The sequence below is a fragment of the Anomaloglossus baeobatrachus genome, unplaced genomic scaffold (genome assembly GCF_048569485.1).
Source record: "Anomaloglossus baeobatrachus isolate aAnoBae1 unplaced genomic scaffold, aAnoBae1.hap1 Scaffold_203, whole genome shotgun sequence".
In the NCBI taxonomy this organism is placed as follows: domain Eukaryota; kingdom Metazoa; phylum Chordata; class Amphibia; order Anura; family Aromobatidae; genus Anomaloglossus; species Anomaloglossus baeobatrachus.
In genome coordinates this window covers 177,632-198,710 of record NW_027441973.1, presented here as the reverse complement: position 1 = coordinate 198,710, position 21,079 = coordinate 177,632, and the positions used below count along the sequence as shown (strand labels likewise).

Genomic DNA, 21,079 nt, shown 5'->3' with positions numbered 1-21,079 from the left:
GTAATGCACTGCCCAAATCGCTGCAGAATTTGCAGCATGGACGTGTGCACATAGCCTTAGGGGTACTTTGCATGCTGCGACATCACAAGCCGATGCTGCAATGTCGAGCGTGATAGTCCCCGCCCCCGTCGCAGCAGCGATATCTTGTGATAGCTGCCGTAGCGAACATTATCGCTACGCCGGGTTCACATGCACTCACCTGCCGTGCGACGTCGCTCTGGCCAGCGACCCGCCTCCTTCCTAAGGGGGCGGGTCGTATGGCGTCACTGCGACGTCACACGGCAGGCGGCCAATAGCAGCGAAGGGACGGAGATGAGCAGGATGTAAACATCCCGCCCACCTCCGTCCTTCCGCATTGCAGCCGGGACGCAGGTAGGAGATGTTCCTCGCTCCTGCGGCTTCACACACAGCGATGTGTGCTGCCGCAGGAATGAGGAACTATATCGTACCTGTTGCTGCACCGGTATTATGGAAATGTCGGACCCTACACCGATGATACGATAACGACGCTTTTGCGCTCGTTAATCGTATCAAAAAGGATTTGCACACTATGATATAGACTGCGACGCCGGATGTGCGTCACTTTCGATTTGACCCCACCGACATCGCACCTGTGATGTCGTAGTGTGCAAAGCCCGCCTTAGTCTGGTCTCCGTCTCGCCTCTGTTCTGTGGTGTCTGTCTTTTCAGAAATACACAAAACTGTGGCCAACCATTCTTTTACTGCACACTTAAAAAAAAATGAACACCCTAGGATCATAGGCCAGAGACAGTACATAGTGTCTCCATCTGCCTCCTTATAGGGAATGTTCCATTCAGAGTTTCATCTGAATCTCGTATTTCAGAGATTTAACCCCTGTGTAAGCACTCAGTGTAGAGAGCAGGATAAATGTGAGTCACACCTTACTGCGATCTTTGGGAGGCAGAACAAACAAATCAACAGTGGGTCAAGAATTTATTTGATATGCTGAGGCATAAGTGATTAGGGTTTATATCGGATTTTTACGTTTGGCTACTATCACACACTAAACCGTTTTCATATTTTGAGAGCTACAATTGTTTTATTCTTCTACGAGTCATGTGAAGGCTTTTCTTTTTACGGGATGTGTTGGCGTTTTCATTTGTATCATTTTCAGACACTTCACATTTTTTGATCACTCCTTATTGTGATTCTTGGGAGGCAGAATGAACAAAAACCAACAATTCAGAATTGTATTTATTTTTCATGTCTTTCACCGCGTGGTAAAAGTGATGAGTCGGCTTTATTCCTCGGTCAGGACGATTACAGCAATACGACATTTATATTTAATTCATGTTTTGTTTCCTTCACACAATTAAAACAATTTTATGGGAAAAAAATGATTTTGCATCGCTATTCTGAGAGCTATAACTCTTTGATTTTTCCACTGACGGAGCTGTATGGTGCTTTGTTTATTGCCGGGTGAGACAACCTTTTCATGGATACCATATTTAATTACATGTGATTTATTTTTTTTTAACTTCTTTTTATTAAGTTTCAGAATACAATATGTATGTCAAAGATAATAATAACAAAAAGTTGAGACATTAATTTATCAAAATGAGCTCAAACAGCCCCCAAAATCCCCCCCCCCCTCTCTGCGTGCGCCCTCTATTTTATAGTGTCTATTATTATGGAATTGGGTTGTGTCCACTTATAAGTCCTAACAGGTACCACGATGTGTGCTCAAACTGAGCTCTAAGCCTGGCTTTAGTGACATCTGTTAACGTGGGCATGAAGGGACCATATTTCAAAGAATTTCCTTGTCAGCTTTTCTTTGTCTGAAAGAGCATCCAGCCAGTCCATTTTACATATGAACATGACCTTTGTTTGAATGAGTGGTATTGATGGCGGTTCCGGACTAAGCCACTTATGTAATATACTTTTTATAGTGGCCGAGGCCCATACAATAAGAGCTGCTTTAGTATGTTTTGGTATTTTTAGCTGCTCTTCTTCAAGAATGTTAAAGATAACCCATTGTGGCATCAATGGGAATTTAATGTCATATGTGGTTTGTAAGACTGAATGGACGCTCCTCCAAACCCCCCCGAATCCTCCCACACTCCCAAAGGTGATGAAATAACTCTGTCTTCTCCATGCCACATTTAGAGCATACATAGTTTGTTGCTGGGTTTATTTTTGATTGAATATAGGGGGTGACGTAGGCTCAATGAAAAATCATCAGTGCCATGTCGGTGTAACTGCTAGCTGATATCATCTCCTTTGAATCAATGTTGCTTTCAAGAAATCCTCACTTTTATATTCCAGTATGACCTCCCCCGACCTTAAAAGGCCTCTGACTCCTGTCTCCCTTGACCAATATGATCTTAATCTTGCGTATATATGATTCGTCGAGAAAATCTGCGTCCTTGCTTATCTAGGTCTGTCCCTCGCTCACGTAGTGGTTTATTAGCGATACATTTCTGTGCAAAACTGCGAGCTTGGAGGAACAAAAAAGGGTTTCCAGCAAAAACTTGGAAGCGTTGTGCCAGTGTCTCATAGGGGAGAATTAAATATCCAGGGTCCAGTAGATCTGCCACATAGGCACAACCCTGCCTCGCCAATGTATCATATTGTGATGGAGTCCTGCCCTTAAGGAACCTCGGGTTCCCCATAAAAGGCTGGAATGGCGAGTCCCAGGCGCTTGCCCCACACAATTTCCGTATCCTTCTCCATGTTTCAATCGTCTGCCATATTGTTGGAGGTTCCCTAATCTCATTCGGAGTTTCATCACCCTTCAGTTGCATGGGTTTTTTTTTTTTTTTATCGTGTTTTTTATTCCTCTTTTTCACTGACAGTTTGATGAGAAAACATATTTTTTTTTTCCATTTTTATTCATTTTATTTTTGTTTTATGGTGTTTACTGAAAGGTTAACCAATGTGACAGATATATAGATTAGAGTGTTCTGGATGCAGCAATACCAAATATGTGTTGTTTTTTTTTCTTTTTCTTTGTTTTTACATAAATATACGTAATTATTGGTAGAATATTTTTTTCTTTTGTTTTATTTTTTGTGTTATATTTTTACTTATCTGTGTACATTTATAATACTGGGCAACAGTTCCCACCATGAATGGTAATATTGTGACCTTTGTTGGTAAATATGGCTGCCTTTTCAGTGCTCTGAAAACTCAGTTTTGCTCTGTTAGTCTAAAGCCTCATTCAGACACCCATGCAGCACAGACATCTGAATGAGGCTTTACACTGACATAGAAGAGCTCAGTTTGCAGAGTGCAGTAAAAAGAAAGTAACAGGAAAGTCAGCATCTGCTTTCAGTCCGTGTATCAAATCACATGTTATACATTCCGCTGAGACATCTATCTAATCCTATATTGTGAGATACAGTTGCCAGAGCCATGTATCTAATCCTATCATGTGTGATTGCTATGCTGTGTATTTACTGTTAGGATAAGATATATGGACTGTATCTTACATATCATATGAGATACAATCGGCTGATCTGTATATCCTATTATGTATGAAGCTGACTCCTGAACTGTCTATTTACTGCGATTTAAGCGCTGCAGCCACATTGATATGATTGCTCCGCTGAAATCTCTGTAGAGACCAGTGAGCAGCACAGTGACAACTAACAAAATGTGCAAAAATTGTATAGTAATATAACCGCTCTTCAGTTATAACTGTCCATCCATCGAGTCATTCTGTTTCTTCGTCTGTTGGGCCGCACCAACCATAACTTCCCATAAACTGTTCAGAGATGGGACTATTTTCCTTCAGCAGAAATCTTTAGAAAAGGAGCCCACAAGTTCTCTGTAGGATTTAGGTCAGGTGAGGAAGGAGCCGAGTAAGTAAATATCAGCTTTAAAAATATTTCTTCGAAAATCTTGATGTGAAGAGTACACAAAGGGCGCAGCAGGCAGATTATATTAGTGCCATTCTGTTGTTTTCGGGATGATACTCCTGTGTTTCCTTTAGTCTCTGATGACATCACTGCAGCTACGTCATTGGTCACAGCGGTGATGTCACTATGTATGACACGTGATCGCTGTGGCCGTCAATTTGCTGTAACTCATGTGACTGTAACATCACTGTGACCTCAATCTCCGAGTATCCGTCCTGACCAGATATTAACCTTATATTTCACGCCACACTCAATCTACACGTTCTGTCTCCTAATCTCATATGTTTCCCCTTATTTTCTCCAGTAATTGTATTATTACAGCGGATTCTTTATGATGTTATATCGTCATCTTCTCCTCTGATAGATACAGATGACCCATCTATGAGAGGCAGGAGGTGAGGAAACCCTTCTGCCCTTAGTCCTTGGCCCCTTTCTGCCATCGGTCCTCGGCCCCTTTCGGCCTTCGGCCCTCGGCCCTTTTCTGCCTTCGGCCCCTTTCTGCCATCGGTCGTCGGCCCCTTTCTGCCATCGGTTGTCGGCCCCTTTCTGCCATCGGTTGTCGGCCCCTTTCTGCCATCGGTCGTCGGCCCCTTTCTGCCTTTGGCCCCTTTCTGCCATCGGTCGTTGGCCCCTTTCTGCCCTCGGCCCCTTTCTGCCTTCGGCCCCTTTCTGCCATTGGTCTTCGGCCCCTTTCTGCCCTCGGTCCTCGGCCCCTTTCTGCCCTCGGTCCTCAGCCCCTTTCTGCCCTCGGTCCTCGGCCCCTTTCTGCCTTCAGCCCCTTTCTGCCCTCGGTCCTCGGCCCCTTTCTGCCTTCAGCCCCTTTCTGCCCTCGGTCCTCGGCCCCTTTCTGCCCTCGATCCCTTTCTGCCCTAGGTCCTCGGCCCCTTTCTACCCTAGGTCCTCGGCCCCTTTCTGCCATCGGTCGTCGGCCCCTTTCTGCCATCGGTCGTCGGCCCCTTTCTGCCCTCGGCCCCTTTCTGCCATTGGTACTCGGCTCCTTTCTGCCCTCGGTCCTCGGCCCCTTTCTGCCCTCGGATCTCGGTCCCTTTCTGCCCTCGGTCCCTTTCTGCCCTAGGTCCTCGGCCCCTTTCTACCATAGGTCCTCGGCCCCTTTCTGCCCTAGGTCCTCGGCCCCTTTCTTCCCCAGGTCCTTAACCCCTTTCTGCCCTAGGTCCTCGGCCCCTTTCTGCCCTAGGTCCTCGGCCCCTTTCTGCCCTCGGTCCTCGGCCCCTTTCTGCCCTCGGTCCTCGGCCCCTTTCTGCCCTCGGTCCTTGGCCCCTTTCTGCCCCCACACAGTGTAATGTTCCCCCAGAATGTTCTCATTATACAGTGCTGGCCAAAAGTATTGGCACCCCTGCAATTCTGTCAGAGAATACTCAGTTTGTTCCTGAAAATGATTGCAATCACAAATTATTTGGTATTGTCTTCATTTATTTTTGTCTTCAATGAAAAAAAAAAAAAAAAATTGTCAAAAAGCCAAATTGGATATAATTCCACACCAAACATAAAAAAGGGGGTGGAGAAAAGTATTGGCACTGTTTGAGAAATCATGTGATGCGTCTCTAATTTGTGTAATTAACAGCACCTGTAACTTACCTGTGGCACCTAACAGGTGTTGGCAATAACTAAATCACACTTGCAGCAGATGACATGGATTAAAGTTGACCCAACCTCTGTTCTGTGTCCTTGTGTGTAGCACATTGAGCATGGAGAAAAGAAAGAAGACCAAAGAACTGTCTGAGGACTTGAGACTCCAAATTGTGAGGAAGCATGAGCAATCTCAAGGCTACAAGTCCATCTTCAAAGACCTGAAAGTTCCTATGTCTACGGTGCGCAGTGTCATCAAGAAGTGTAAAGCCCATGGCACTGTGGCTAACCTCCCTAGATGTGGAAGGAAAAGAAAAATTGAGGGATTTCAACGCAAGATTGTGCGGATGGTGGATAAAGAACCTCGACTAACATCGAAACAAGTTCAAGCTGCCCTGCAGTCCGAGGTTACAACAGTGTCAACCCGTACTATCCGTCGGCGTCTGAATGAAAAGGGAGTGTATGGTAGGATACCCAGGAAGACCCCACTTCTTACCCCGAGACATAAAAAAGCCAGGCTGGAGTTTGCCAAAACTTACCTGAGAAAGCCTAAAACGTTTTGGAAGAATGTTCTCTGGTCAGATGAGACAAAAGTAGACCTTTTTGTGAAAAGCCATCAACATAGAGTTTACAGGAAAAAAAAAGAGGCATTCAAAGAAAAGAACACGGTCCCTACAGTCAAACATGACGGAGGTTCCCTGATGTTTTAGGGTTGCTTTGCTGCCTCTGGCACTGGACTGCTTGACCGTGTGCATGGCATTATGAAGTCTGAAGACTACCAACAAATTTTGCAGCATAATGTAGGGCCCAGTGTGAGAAAGCTGGATCTCCCTCAGAGGTAATGGGTCTTCCAGCAGGACAATGACCCAAAACACACTTCAAAAAGCACTAGACAATGGTTTGAGAGAAAGCACTGGAGACTACTAAAGTGGCCAGCAATGAGTTCAGACCTGAATCCCATAGAACACCTGTGGAGAGATCTCAAAATGGCAGTTTGGAGAAGGCACCCTTCAAATCTCAGGGACCTGGAGCAGTTTGCCAAAGAAGAATGGTCTAAAATTCCAGCAGAGCATTGTAAGAAACTCATTGATGGTTACCGGAAGCGGTTGTTAACAGTTATTTTGGCTAAAGGTTGTGCAACCAAGTATTAGGCTGAGGGTGCCAATACTTTTGTCTGGCCCATTTTTGGAGTTTTGTGTGAAATGATCAATGATTTGATTTTTGTTTCATTCTCTTTTGTGTTTTTTCATTGCAAGCAAAATAAATTAAGATAATAATACCAAAGAATTTGTGATTGCAATCATTTTCAGGAAGAAACAGAGTATTATCTGACAGAATTGCAGGGGTGCCAATACTTTTGGCCAGCACTGTATATTTCCCCTTATTATCTTCAGTAATTGTATTATTACAGCGGATTCTCTATGATGTTACATCGTCATCTTCTCCCCATTCAGGTCCCTACAATATCGGATCCTCTCAGTGGAGATCTTCTATAGAAGAGAATTCTCCTGATTGCCCCGTGAAGGATGGATATGGACAGGGACAAGATGGCGGAGAGGATATTACACCTCACCCTAGAGATCCTCTTCCGGCTTACTGGAGAGGTGAGAGATTCTGATGACGTCACATTACATCATTCTTATCTATGGGAATAACAGATGGACAGAACTGGAGAGGTGAGGACTCTGGAAATGTCTGGAGTGAGATTTATTACTGTGTCTCTCCATAACCAGGATTACACAGTAGTGAAGAAGACCTCTAGTGAGCGCTGTCAGGCCCCTGTGTCTGAGGGATGGGGAAGACCCCTGAGCCCAATCACGGGGCCTCCACCTCACCCCCCGATACATGAGGACATCAATGACCAGAAGATCCTAGAACTCACCTACAAGATGATTGAGCTGCTGACTGGAGAGGTGACACTGCTGGGAATGCTGGGACATTATACAGTAACGCTATGAAGGGATCGGGGGTGACGGTATCATTGTATGTGTCAGGTTCCTATAAGGTGTCAGGACGTCACCGTCTATTTCTCCATGGAGGAGTGGGAGTATTTAGAAGGACACAAAGATCTGTACAAGGACGTCATGATGGAGGTTCCCCAGCCCCTCAGATCACCAGGTAATAGACAGGACTAAATACACACGGCCTATAATTATCTGTATGTAAGGAATGAATTCAGTCCCTGTATGTGTCTCCTCCAGCTCTATCCAGTAAGAGGACAACACCAGAGAGATGTCCCTGTCCTCTTCTCCCACAGGACTGTAAACAAGAAGATCCCGACGTTCCTCAGGATCATCAGGTAGATGGAGAGAAGGAGCCATGAAATCTCCCTATGATGTGTAGACGGCTGTGAAGGTCTTGGGCTCAGTCTTGTTTTATCCTCCAGTATTATATGTGTTATACTTGTGTAATGAGAGCGGTGGAGATGGCAGGATTAGAGCTGATCATAGATGGGACTTCTCCATCTGTCTGTGACTTTTACAATATTTGTTTCAGGGGGAAGATCTGCCCCATATTAATACTACAGAGACATATTTGAGGGGTGATGAGCGGTGGAAAGAGGAGAGTCCTACAGATGACAGTGCAGGTGAGTAGTGACCACTAAATGCAGAGAAGTCACAGATTCTGCTCATTCAGCAGCTGCTACGATGTGGGACTAAAAAGAAAGAACAACATTTTTGTCCTAAAAATAAGGTGTAAGAGGTTTCCCGTACATCCTAGACATGGAGAATGTGCAGTTTATAGTGGAATGAATATCCTTTCTTATTTAGATATAGAATGAACATGGAAACCGTACAATCTATTGCAAAATGAACACGTATTCCATATTAATAGATGTATATACAGTGGACCTAAAAAGTCTGAACACCCCTGATAAAATACCAGGCTTTTGTCATGTTACAATAATCCTACGAAGAAGAATAATTTCAGAACTTTTTCCACCTTTTAATGTCACCCATAATCTGTACAATTCGACGAAGAAACAAACTGAAATCTTTTTGAGTGGAAAAATAACTAAAATAATGTGGTTGCTTAAGTATTTACACCCTTTCTTTTTGAAATGCTATAAATCACTCTACTCAGCTCTATAATGGGTACTTTGCACGCTGCGACATCGCAAGCCGATGCTGCGATGCCGAGCGCGATAGTCCCTGCCCCCATCGCAGCTGCGATATCATTGTGATAGCTGCCGTAGCGAATATTATCGCTACGGCTGCTTCACATGCACTCACCTGCCGTGCGACGTCGCTCTGGCCGGCAAACCGTCTCCTTATTAAGGGGGCGGATCGTGCGGCGTCACTGCGACGTCACACGGCAGGCGGCCAATAGGAGCGGAGGGGCGGAGATGAGCGGGATGTAAACATCCCGCCCACCTCGTTCCTTCCACATAGCCGACGGGAGCCGCGGTGACGCAGGTAGGAGATGTTCCTCGCTCCTGCGACTTCACACACAGCGATGTGTGCTGCCGCAGGAATGAGGAACAACATCGGACCGTCGCGTCAGCGTAATTATGGAATTCGCCGACGCTACACCGATGATACGATTATGACGCTTTTGCGCTTGTTAATCGTATCATCTAGGATTTACACACTACGATGTCGAGAGCGACGCAGGAAGTGCGTCACTTTCGACATGACCCCACCGACATCGCATCTGCGATGTCGTAGTGTGCAAAGCCCACCTAAGATGGTGTCTGCAGATTGGACTGTATTTTCCTGGTGATGGGTTTCCTTTAAGTCCTTTCCGACACTGTGCGTCTTATTTTAAAGAACAATCCCGGAAATGGACACAATGGTACGTTCTGGCGATTATGCCGGTACAGGAGCTGTGCCAGCACGATCACAGCTGGTAGCTCGGATTAAGTCAGGGGTGGGGAACCTCGGGCCCGCGGGCCGTATACGGCCCGTGACGACTTTTTATGCGGCCTCCGGGCACATTCCCGGGGACCATTGTGCTTTGGTGGCAGCCGCGCTTTTCCCGGCTGCCGGCCCTTTAAATCCCACTGCCTGATGCCCTGTGGGTAGATGCTAGAATGTACGGGCTCTCTCCAGATCCTGACTTCCAGGACCTGACTGCAGCCCATACATTCTAGGCTTATCCCCGGCCTGTGTGCTCTGGTGGGCGGGTAAGCAGCACGCTGCGATAAAGTCACACAGAGCTGCAGCAGGTTTACCAGCCTCCCGAAACTGTGCTGTGTGTGTGTGACTCTCCCTCCCCCTCACTGCGAGTACTCAACCCATCGCTGCCCCCCCCCCGCTCAGTGCTGTGTAACCCCTCGTGCTGTATGTACCCCCCAATGCTGTGTGTACCCCCTTGTGCTGTATGTACCCCCTAGTGCAGTGTGTACCCCCTAGTGCAGTGTGTACCCCCTAGTGCAGTGTGTACCCCCTAGTACAGTGAGTACCCCCTAGTACAGTGAGTACCCCCTAATGCTGTGTGTACCCCTTAATGCTGTGTGTACCCCTTAATGCTGTGTGTACCCCTTAATGCTGTGTGTACCCCCTAGTGCTGTGTACCCCCTCGTGCTGTGTGTACCCCCTCGTGCTGTGTGTACCCCCTCATGCTGTGTGTACCCCCTCATGATGTGTGTACCCCCTCATGCTGTGTACCTCCTAGTACAGTGTGTACCCCCCAATGCTGTGTGTACCCCCTCGTGCTGTATGTACCCCCTCGTGCTATGTACCCCCTAGTGCAGTGTGTACCCCCTAGTGCAGTGTGCACCCCCTAGTGCAGTGAGTACCCCCTAGTACAGTGAGTACCCCCTAATGCTGTGTGTACCCCCTAATGCTGTGTGTACCCCCTAATGCTGTGTGTACCCCTTAATGCTGTGTGTACCCCCTCGTGCTGTGTACCCCCTCGTGCTGTGTGTACCCCCTCGTGCTGTGTGTACCCCCTCATGCTGTGTACCTCCTAGTACAGTGTGTACCCCCCAGTGCTGTGTACCCCCAGGTGCTGTGTGTACCCCCTAGTGCTGTGTACCCCCTCAGCGCGGTGTAACCCCTCACTGCTGTCCGTGCCCCCCCTAGTGCTGTCTGTACCCCCTGGGTGATGTCTATGCCCCCCCACCAGTGCTGTCCGCACCACCTAATGCTGTCCATGCTGCCACCAGTGCTGTCCATGCTACGGTGAGTGCTGCCTGTGCCCCCCTTATGCTGTCCATGCTCCCCAGTGCTGTGTGCCACCCCTCAGTGCTCTTAACTCGCTACTGCTGTCTGTACCCTCCCACTGCTTTCTATGCTCCCCAGTCCGTGCTCTCCTATTGATGTCTATGTTCCCCCAGACCTGTCTGTCTCCCTAATGCTGCCACCCAGTGCAGTCCGTGCTGCCACCCAGTGCAGTCCGTGCTGCCACCCAGTGCAGTCCGTGCTGCCACCCAGTGCAGTCCGTGCTGCCACCCAGTGCAGTGCGTGCTGCCACCCAGTGCTGTGCGTGTCCCCAGTCATGTCTGTGCCACCGCCAGGGCTGTCCATGCCCCCTACTGATGTATATGCCCCAGCCCCTCCTGTGATGTATATGCCCCAGCCTCTCCTGTGATGTATATGCCCCAGCCCCTCCTGTGATGTATATGCCCCAGCCCCTCCTGTGATGTGTACTCCCAGTGTCTCCTGTAATTTATGCGCCCTGGCCCCTCCTGTGATGTGTATGCCCCAGCCCCTCCTGTGATGTGTATGCCCCAGCCCCTCTTGTGATGTGTATGCCCCCAGCATCTCCAGACAGAGACAAACCTGGAAAAGCAGCTGTGAGAAACAAGATGATCAATATCACCGAACATCACAATCGCACCAAAGAGAAGCAGCTCCGGCCACCACAATAGGGGTGAGTTAATTAATCGTTTGACCAAATATAGCAGGGTTATTTTTCAGGTTGATAATGTTGTGCGGCCCCCAAAGGTTAGTAGGAAATTCCAAATGGCCCCCGGCAGTAAAAAGGTTCCCCACCCCTGGATTAAGTGATAGTTGAGCTCTTGCTGTAAAAGCCAGATCTGGTGCCCGCATCGCCCCTGGCTGTTTATCTAGGGAACGTAGCATTTAGAAGGTTAGGAGAGAGAGGGGGCTCCTTCTCCTACCTGATCAGCACTTTCACGATGTCTCTCTGAGTCCCGATTATTGCCATGAAAGCAGGAGGTCAAATAATGAGCTCCTAATCTGTGAGCTATGGTGTCCTGTTAGACCATGCCAGGAGCATGATCTAACAGGTGTTACTACAATGCACATATATTGCAATAAATATGTTTTACCAGTGAGGCAGAAACATAGAAAAATTAGAGCTTTCACAATATAGTGATGAAAAAGGTTTTTTATAAAAATAGAGTTTTTTAGTGTGTAACAGTAGCGAAACTTAAACTTAATAAATCTGATAGCTCTGTAATTGCAATAATTCGAAGACTAAAGCCATCTAATCACTAAACCGCATTACGAATAGTATAAAAAACAAAACAAACTCTTGATCTGCTGTTGATTTCTTTATTCTACTTCCCAAAAATTGTATTAAGGCTCAGCTCATTTTTATCCTGTACTCTACACTGAGTGCTTACAGTAGGGTTTCCAGGTAAATCTCTGAAGTACGCAATTCAGATGGAACCACAGATAATAAACTGCTGCTAATGAGACAGACGGAGACACTGGATGTGTTACGGGGGCTGTCGGATAATAAGGGAATGGAAGACTATCCGACAGTCAGGGTCCACCGTGCAGAGCTCTGCTGCAGAGTATGGCAGAGGATAGGGAAAACCTGTACCACCAAAGCGGTACTGACACTGTTGCGTCACAGTGTCACCAAGGCCAATAGCGGCGTATACTGTTTAAGTCACAGCGACTACCTTATTAGCATAACATAGGAGTGGAAATGCAAAAGAGTGAGGAATACAACATACTGTAAAAGTGCAAAGAAGTCTCACACTCTGTGAGCGTGAAAGCACCTGTCTCAGTTAACAGTCACAGAGACTAGGTGTAGTGTGTGCAATATGGCACCTACCTATGTCCGCTCCACTTGTGGTGCAAGGATACGGACAGCAGCAATGCTGCTAGCTTGAAACTCCTGCCTATGACCGCTCCCCTAGTGTGCGAGGATACGGACTGCTGCAGGAGGCAGCGTAGTGGAGCGTTACCCTAGAAGGCAACGACCACCTAACCTACCTATGTCCGCTCCACTAAGGTGCGAGGACACGGACAACAGTATGGCTGAAAGGTACAGGAGCGCTACCCTACCGATAGCGCACACCTCAGAGTAGAACCACAAGGCCCAGTCAGACCATGTGGAGCAAGCACCTGCCTGTGTCCGCTCCACTAAGGTGCGAGGATACGGACCACAGCATAAGCTGCAAGGTACAAGGGCGTTACCCTACCGATAACGCTCACCTAGATAGACAATAGGTGCCGCAAGGGACATGCACAGAGCATCTACTCCTATGCAGGAACCAAGAGGAGTGAGCGCTGAGCAGCGTGCGTCAGGGTCTTATATAGACTCTGTGCCTCATCCAAGATGGAGGGCACCAGCCAATCCGCTGCGAGAACGTCAGCAATGACGTCACACTGGCCTATCACAGAGCAAAGCGTCATAAGCACATGACCAGCGGCCAATCGGCTTAGAAGGTGTCAGAGACATGTGACCTCGTGTCAGCGATGATGTCACCCGCACATGTGCAGTGGCTCCAAGATAGGACTTAGTCTCCAGCGCTCGCACATGCTCAGTAGCATGGAATCAGAACATAGTCTCCAGCGCCACACAGACCTGGGACCAAGAGAATAACATAGCCAGACCACAGCAAAAGATAAGGAGACACGCAGATCCCCATAAACGGGAAGCGTAACAGGATGCCATCTGGCTTGGCATGATCTGGTGGTGTCCATCTTTTTAAGCGTGCATAAAAGTGCGGTTGGCCACAGTTTTGTGAACCTTTGAAAAGTTGGACACCACATATCAGAGGCCAGACAGAGTCCAACATATTTCTGAATGCCTCATTATAGTAAATGGATCCCTCAGAGGTTTCATCTGAATCACATCATTTGAAGACTTAGATGGAAACCCTGATGCTTACCATAGAACGCAGGATAAATGTCATCCAATATGTCATGTCAAATCTTCAAACTAAAAACTTTCAACTCATCTTTATCCTTTTGCACAAAAAAAACCCACAAGTCCCCACTTATGCAGTCATCTGTTAACGGAAATATAGAGGGTTTCCTTGTTTATGGGAATGCAAAGGATCAGGAAATATGAGATGGCTCCATGCCCCTCAAAAGAAATCCTGGGAATTCTGCGCTCCAAATCCATGTTTTGAGCCCCATGTTTTGAGTGTGCCTAAACCACATTTTTGTCCACATGTTTGTCAGTACTGTAGCGATGACAGCCCACTTAATTCAAAAGATGCATATCTCCAGAAGCACAAGCTTGGCACAATGTACATACACTATAATGTATTGAGCACTACAATGTGCAAGCACTACAATGGCAGATTTTCACTCAGCGACATCTTTTGCTACTTGTTCCTGGAAAACATCCATGGAGTCAAAATCATTCCTATACCTATAGATAAATTCACAGAGGGGTGTAATTTCCATAATGGGATCACTTGAAAGGGTATTCTGTTCCTCTGGCACTTAATAGCTCTGTATATGGAGTCTGCAAACTCTTCTAGGAAAATCTGTTCTCCAACAGTCAGAGAGCTCTTTTGCTGTCCTAAGCCAACATTCAGGACAAATTGTGTGACAAATTTTAGGGTCATTTTACCCATTTTTCTGTGTGAAAATGTAAATCTAGAGCTAAAACTACATTTTTATGGTAAAAATGTAATTATTTTTTCTTCACCGTTCAATAGTATAAAATTCTGTGACACACCTGTGGTGTCAATATGATCACTGCACCCTTAGATGAACTCATTGAGGGGTGTAGTTTGTAAATTAGGATCACGGGAGGGTTCTGCTGTTGTCTCCTCACTGACTGACAATGTAACATTTCATCTGCAAACCATTTCACCAAAGTCTACACTATAATATGGTGCTCCTTTCCTTTTAAGTAGTGATGTGCGGACCTGGACTGTAAAAGTCCAGATACATGCGGTTTCAAAATTACTCGAGTGCTGGAGCGAGGCCCAGGAATTCCGGCTAATGAACTGGATCCAGCACTCGGGAAATAAAAAAAATAAAAAATAATAAAAGGTAAAATGTAGAAAATAAGAATGAAGCAAATGCTTCATACATACCGAGTCTCTGGCGCGGCTGTAACTGCTTTCAGGCCGCTCATTCTTCTTCCGGGGCCACTCATTATTGCTCATCCATATGCACTGCTTTCCCCGCCCACTGACTGTCCTGGCATCTATGATTGGTTGCAGTCAGACGTGCCTCCAGCCTATATGACAGCGTCTGACTACTTGCAATCACAGATCCTGTCTGCGGGTAACTATCATGGTGTAAAAATAAATAAATAAATTGGCTTAGGGACCCCATATTATGATACCCAGCACAGATAAAGCATATGACTACAGGCTGCAGCACCCCAGCCGTGCACTTATCTTGGCGGTGTATCAAAATAAGAGGGGAACGCATGGAGCTTTTTTTTAATAAATAATTTTTTAAATAAATTTTCAAAGCGGTGTGCGTTCCCCCAATTTTGATACCCAACCATGATAAAGCCCCGATATCTGGGCTTTTGTATTCTCAAGCTGGTGAGACTCTTGCTTATTGGGCACTCCCAGCCTAAAAATAGCAGCCTGCAGCTGCCCAGATTTGTTGTGTCCATTAGATGTGACGATCTCGGAACTTTAATAAAGGGGTGAAAGAGGGTGTTTTTTGGGGGTTTTTTTTTGTATTTTATTTCAAATAAAGGATTTTTTTTCGGTATTTGCGTTTACTTCTTTTCACTTACATATTAGTGATGTGGGGTCTCATAGACGCCTCCCATTACTAATCTAGAGCTTAGTGGTAGCTATGGGCTGTTATTAACCCCTTATTACTCACCGCACCAGGGCAATCGGGATGAGCCAGGTAAAGTTCGGGATTGTCACAGCTAATAGATCAGACAATTCGGGGCTGCTATTTTTAAGCTGGGGGGGCCCAATAAGCATGGGTCTCCCCAGCCTGAGAATACCAGCCCCCATCTGTCGGCTTCATCATGGCTGGGTTTCAAAATTGGGGGGGTGATCTTATGCCTTATTTATAAAAATTATTTACCGTACTTTACGTTTTTAGTAGACGTATCGGATTATAAGACTTACACCAAATTTAGAGAAAAAAGGGCAAAAATATGGTGTCCGTCATATAATCCGGTGCTGTTTTACCGGAGGGTGGCCGGCAGCGGTGGTGCAGCGGGATCACAGGAGGCAGGGGTAGTGGTGGAGTAGGGTGATGCTGCGGGCAGTGCAGTGTGTGTCCCTGATACTCGCTGCGGGCACTGTGAGACAGGAGGAGCATCCATAAACTGTTGTGGTGCAGGTTTTAAAGAAATGGCACCCAGAGTAGGCAGGTGCGCAAATGGAGCTTTCAGCTCAATGACAAGCCGAGATCTGATCTGCGCACGCGCCAGCTCCGGCCCCATTTTCGTTAAGTCCGCTGCATGGAATCAATGGGCTGGAGGCGGTATGTGCGCAGATGAGATCTTGAACTGAAAGCTCCAACTGCACACACGCCGACTCCGGGTGCCATTATTTGAAGCCCGCACCGTTGACATTTTCAGAATGGTGACCCCTGCCTCACCGCTGGCAGCACAGCGCTCAGCACCGCCCACAACACAGACCTCCATCCGCAACATCTCCCCTTCTCCTTTGACCCCTCTCCACGACCCCCGGTAAGCTACAGTACATTCGTATTATAAGATGCCCCCTTCATTGTCCTCCCAAATTTTTACGAGGAAAAGTGTGTCTTATAATCCAAACAATACGGTATTTAAATACAAAATGAAATAAATAAAAACAACAAAACAGCCGCATGCAGTCCCTTTTATTTTGATACACAGCCAAGATAAGCGTACAGCTGAGGGCTGCAGCTTGTAGCCGTGTGCTTTATCTGTGCTGATATAAATACAACAATTTTTTTATTTATTTCTTTTTACACCATGATATAGACTAGCAGACAGGGTCTGTGATTACAAGCAGCCAGATACGCTGTCACACAGACTGAAAGCACGTCTGACTGCAACCAATCACAGACTCCAGGACTCCTGGGGAAAACAGTGAATAAGTATGAGGCTAATGAGCGGCCCCGGAAGTAGAATGAGCAGCCTGGAGGCAGTTACAACTGCTTCGGAACGTAGGTAAGTATAGCACGCTTGCTCCAATACCCCATCCCTTCTACCACCATTTTTAAGTGCTGGATTCTGGTCCCAATAGACTTATATGGGGACTGGAGGCCAGCCAGATATCCAGGATCAAGTCCGAGCCAAAAACATTTTTTTTTTGTTTTTTCAATCCAGTCAGACCTGACGATCCCGATTTTCTGCGACACCGCCCATCACTACTTAGGAGGAATTGAACATCAAATTGTGTGGTACATTTTCTTCTGTTACTGTAGTAACTGCAGCTGTACGTTACCTAGGCCAAAAACTACTACTCCAGCAGGATACAGAAAGAGCATCTGCAAGCGTGAACAGTGCTCTATGCAAGACATCAGTCTGCAGTTCTACCATCCAGCAATCGCCCTCTCCATGTTTGGAAGTGTGTGTGATTTGCTTCTCCTGCAACTGTGACACCTCCACCTAGTGGGGGCTTAGCTGTATCCTGCTGGAGTAGTAGTTTTTGGCCTAGGTAGTGTACAGCTGCAGCTCCATCTTTGCTGTAAGTAATGATATTTATTCCTCTCTTTTGCTATTTTATATTATATACAATATAGTGTAGGGACCTACAAGCATGAGGTTCCCGTGATGAGGGTTGTAGGCTTCAGTCTTATGGCCATAACACCAACAAAAAACCTCAGATTTTTTTGTACAGGACACAGCCAGGGCCCTTTTTGTTGAGCCTTGCATATTAGAGTTCTGTCCCTGTATGATGCGCAGTAGAGTACGGCTTGGCAGCCCTCCTGATCTAATAGTATGGGCATCGCCTAATAGGCTGCGGGTTTGTGACTGTGCATCTGCAAGTGTGAACAGCGCTCTATGTAAGCCATCAGTGTGCAGTTTTACCATCCAGCAATCGCCCCCTCCATGTTTGGAAGTGTGTGTGTGATTTGCTTCTCTTGTACCTGTGATGCCTCCACCTAGTGGGGGCTTAGCTGTATCCTGCTAGAGTAGTAGTTTTTGGCCTAGGTAACGTACAGCTGCAGTTCCTCTCTTTAATGATAATGATATTTATTCCTCTTTTGTGCTTTTTTATGTTACTGTAGTAAAAATTAAAAATTTGGGGCTAAAGTAACAGTTTTTTGGAAAATAAACATTTTTCATTTATTATTTCCACATTGTTTTAATTCCTGTGAAGCATTAAGAAATAGAGATGAGCAAACCTGAACTGTAAAGTTCGTGGTTCATACAGGATACCTACTGTCTGGTTCTTGAACACAGACTAGTGTCCAAGTTCGGATGCTGAATAAAGTTCGTTGAAAGGCTGCAGCGCAGCCAATTAGTAAGCTTTTCGGCATGGGGAAAATGCCTGTTCGCTGCCATGAACAAATATAAATAAAACAAAAATAAAAACATAACGTGGGGTGAGAGTCACCCCTATTTTTGATAACAAGTGCAGTTTAAGAAAACAGCTGCGGGCTGCAGCTCTCAGCTGTCTGCTTTACCTTGGCTGGCTATCAAAAATAAAGGGAACCCCGCACAGTTTTATTTTATTACTTAATTAAATAATTTAAAAAAAAAACGGTGGTCTGATGCACCAATTCTGAGGCTTTTCCTGGTTCTTCCTAATTGCCCTGGTGCGGTGGCAATCTTAATAATACTTTTGGGATTGATGTCAGCTGTGTATTGACAGCTGGCATAAAGCCCAGGGGTTAGTAATGGAGAAGCTTCTATCAGATACCCCCATGACTAACTTTGTAAGTGTACAGTTTAAAAAAAAAACCAAAAACATACAAAGAGCAAAAAATAGTTTATTTGAATGAGGACTCCTTCATTCACCAATTTTTCATTTAAACAGAAATCCTTGAGGTTCTGACGTAATTCAATGGTGTAATGTCCCACGGTGCTCATTGATTCCTATAGAGCCTCATTCCATTCTCAAAACAAAGCTCCATAAGTCACTCCTGGTCAGCGGCAGGTACGGAATATCTCATGAGCGTGAGTAATTCTGGGTCTGCCGCTGATAGCGAGTGACCTATGGAGCCTTGTTCTAATACTACTGACTGACAGGGCCATTTATAATTCTCTACTGACTGTCTTACTACAAAATAGTGGTGACTGACACTCTGAGACATGAACCTAGGAAGATGCTGAATTTAACATTGAAATGGAAACTGCTATAGCCGATTCTGTGGCCTGAGTTCATTATCTAGTGGTCCTTGCTTTGTGGTCTTTGATTAGAATGTGATTTGTTTTGTCCCAAATACCTTAGTGAATATTAAAATTTTGCAACATGACATGCAATTTTAATGGACATTTTATATAGTTAAAAAACCTTTTTTACAAGTTTATTTTACTGAAAAATTAATACAAATGTTATTCTTTTCAGGTAACTGTATTAGTAGATCAAAGAGACTTCTGACACCAGACTTTGAATCATATGATTTTGGTGTACCACAAGAAACATATGAAGAACATTACGTTATCCCAGCTCTATCCTTGGCGCTTCACAGCAAAAATCTATCGCCTGATCCTATAAAGCAGGTTCTATTTTCTGATTCATCACAGACCATTAAAGAAAATAAAAGTACTAGAAGGGGATGTTAGAACTACCAAAGGAAAGAAGACGTTTTCATGTTCAGAATGTGGGAAATATTTTAATGGTCAATCAAGCCTTATTCTACATATGAAAACTCACACAGGGGAGAAGCCATATCCATGTCCAGAATGTGGGAAATGTTTTGCAAAAAAATCTAAACTTATTAGACATCAGAGAACTCACACAGGTGAGAAGCCATTTGCATGTTTAGATTGTGGAAAGTGTTTTAACCGGAAACATGATCTTATTATCCATCAGAGAAGACATACAGGAGAGAAGCCATTTTTATGTTCAGAATGTGGGAAATGTTTTACAAACAAAAAATCTCTTGTTATACATCACATAACTCACACAGGTGAGAAACCATTTTCATGTTCAGAATGTGGGAAATGTTTTAATGGTCAATCAAGCCTTGTTCTACATAAGAAAACTCACACAGGGGAGAAGCCATATCCATGTCCAGAATGTGGGAAATGTTTTGCAGAAAAAGCAAAACTTGTTAGACATCAGAGTACTCACACAGGTGAGAAGCCATTTGCATGTTCAGATTGTGGAAAGTGTTTTAACCGGAAACATGATTTTATTATCCATCATAGAAGTCATACAGGAGAGAAGCCATTTTCATGTTTAGAATGTGGGAAATGTTTTACAAATAAAAACTCTCTTGTTATACATCACATAACTCACACAGGAGAGAAGCCATTTTCATGTTCAGAATGTGGGAAATCTTTTACAAAGAAATCAACTCTTGCTAAACATCAGACAACTCACACAGGGGAGAAGCCATTTTCATGTTCAGAATGTGGGAAATGTTTTGTAGATAAATCAGCTCTTGTTAAACATTTGAGAACTCACACGGGGGAGAAGCCATTTTCATGTTCAGAATGTGGGAAATGTTTTACAAAAAAATCAACTTTTGTAGTACATCAGAGAAGTCACACAGGGGAGAAGCCATTTTTATGTTCAGAATGTGGGAAATGTTTTGCAGATAAATCAACTCTTGCTAAACATCAGATAACTCACACAGGGGAGATGCCATTTTCATGTTCAGAATGTGGGAAAAGTTTTGTAGATAAATCAGTTCTTGTTAAACATCTGAGAACTCACATGGGAGTGAAGCCATTTTCATGCTCAGAATGTGGGAAATGTTTTACAAAGAAATCAACTTTGGTAGTGCATCATAGAAGTCACACAGGGGAGAAGCCATTTTTATGTTCAGAATGTGGAAAATGTTTTGCAGATAAATCAACTCTTGCTAAACATCAGAAAACTCACACAGAGGTGAAGCCATTTTCATGTTCAGACTGTGGGAAAAGTTTTGTCTAAACCATATTTGATTAAACATGAAAAAGTCACATAGAGAAGAAGCCATATCTATGTTGATATTGTAGAAAATGCTTTTCTTTCAAAACAGCTCTTGTTAAACATTAAAGAGCGCACATGGGTGAGAAGAAGCCATTTTCATATCCATAATGTAGAAAATGTTTTATTTGAAAATTAAATTCTGTTTATATCATCTTCATGTCCTGAATTTAAGGAGCTAGGCTAAGGCATTATCACCAGCCTTAGAACTGATTGGAGCTATCAGACGATGATGCGCGGTCGCACCAATCAGAGAACAGACATGCAGTGTGACCTCACAGTGACCGCTCTGTTGTGCCTGATTCCAACTTGCAGAGGGGTCATTGTTTCGTTCTGCTGCAGATCTGCTGGACCTAGTGGTGCCACAGATGATTTTAGCCTGTACCACCACCACTTCTGCTGTTGACAGAAGACCTGAAGAAAAAAAAGAAAGAAGATCTTCCTG

The 21,079-nt window shown here is 45.2% G+C and overlaps 1 protein-coding gene across 1 annotated transcript; it reads left to right on the top strand.

The window, feature by feature from the left end:
* Positions 1-7,687: 7,687 nt before the first annotated feature.
* Positions 7,688-20,723, top strand: LOC142261040 (uncharacterized). The gene is made up of 3 exons (XM_075332086.1): positions 7,688-7,767; positions 7,965-8,055; positions 19,063-20,723. Exon 3 carries the CDS (start codon positions 19,360-19,362, stop codon positions 20,596-20,598), a length of 1,239 nt encoding a protein of 412 aa, XP_075188201.1. The 5' UTR covers positions 7,688-7,767; positions 7,965-8,055; positions 19,063-19,359; the 3' UTR covers positions 20,599-20,723.
* Positions 20,724-21,079: the final 356 nt, after the last annotated feature.

Coding starts and splice junctions, on each gene's coding strand:
- LOC142261040 (XM_075332086.1), top strand. CDS start 19,360: ATGAAAACTCACACAGGGGAGAAGCCATATCCATGTCCAGAATGTGGG.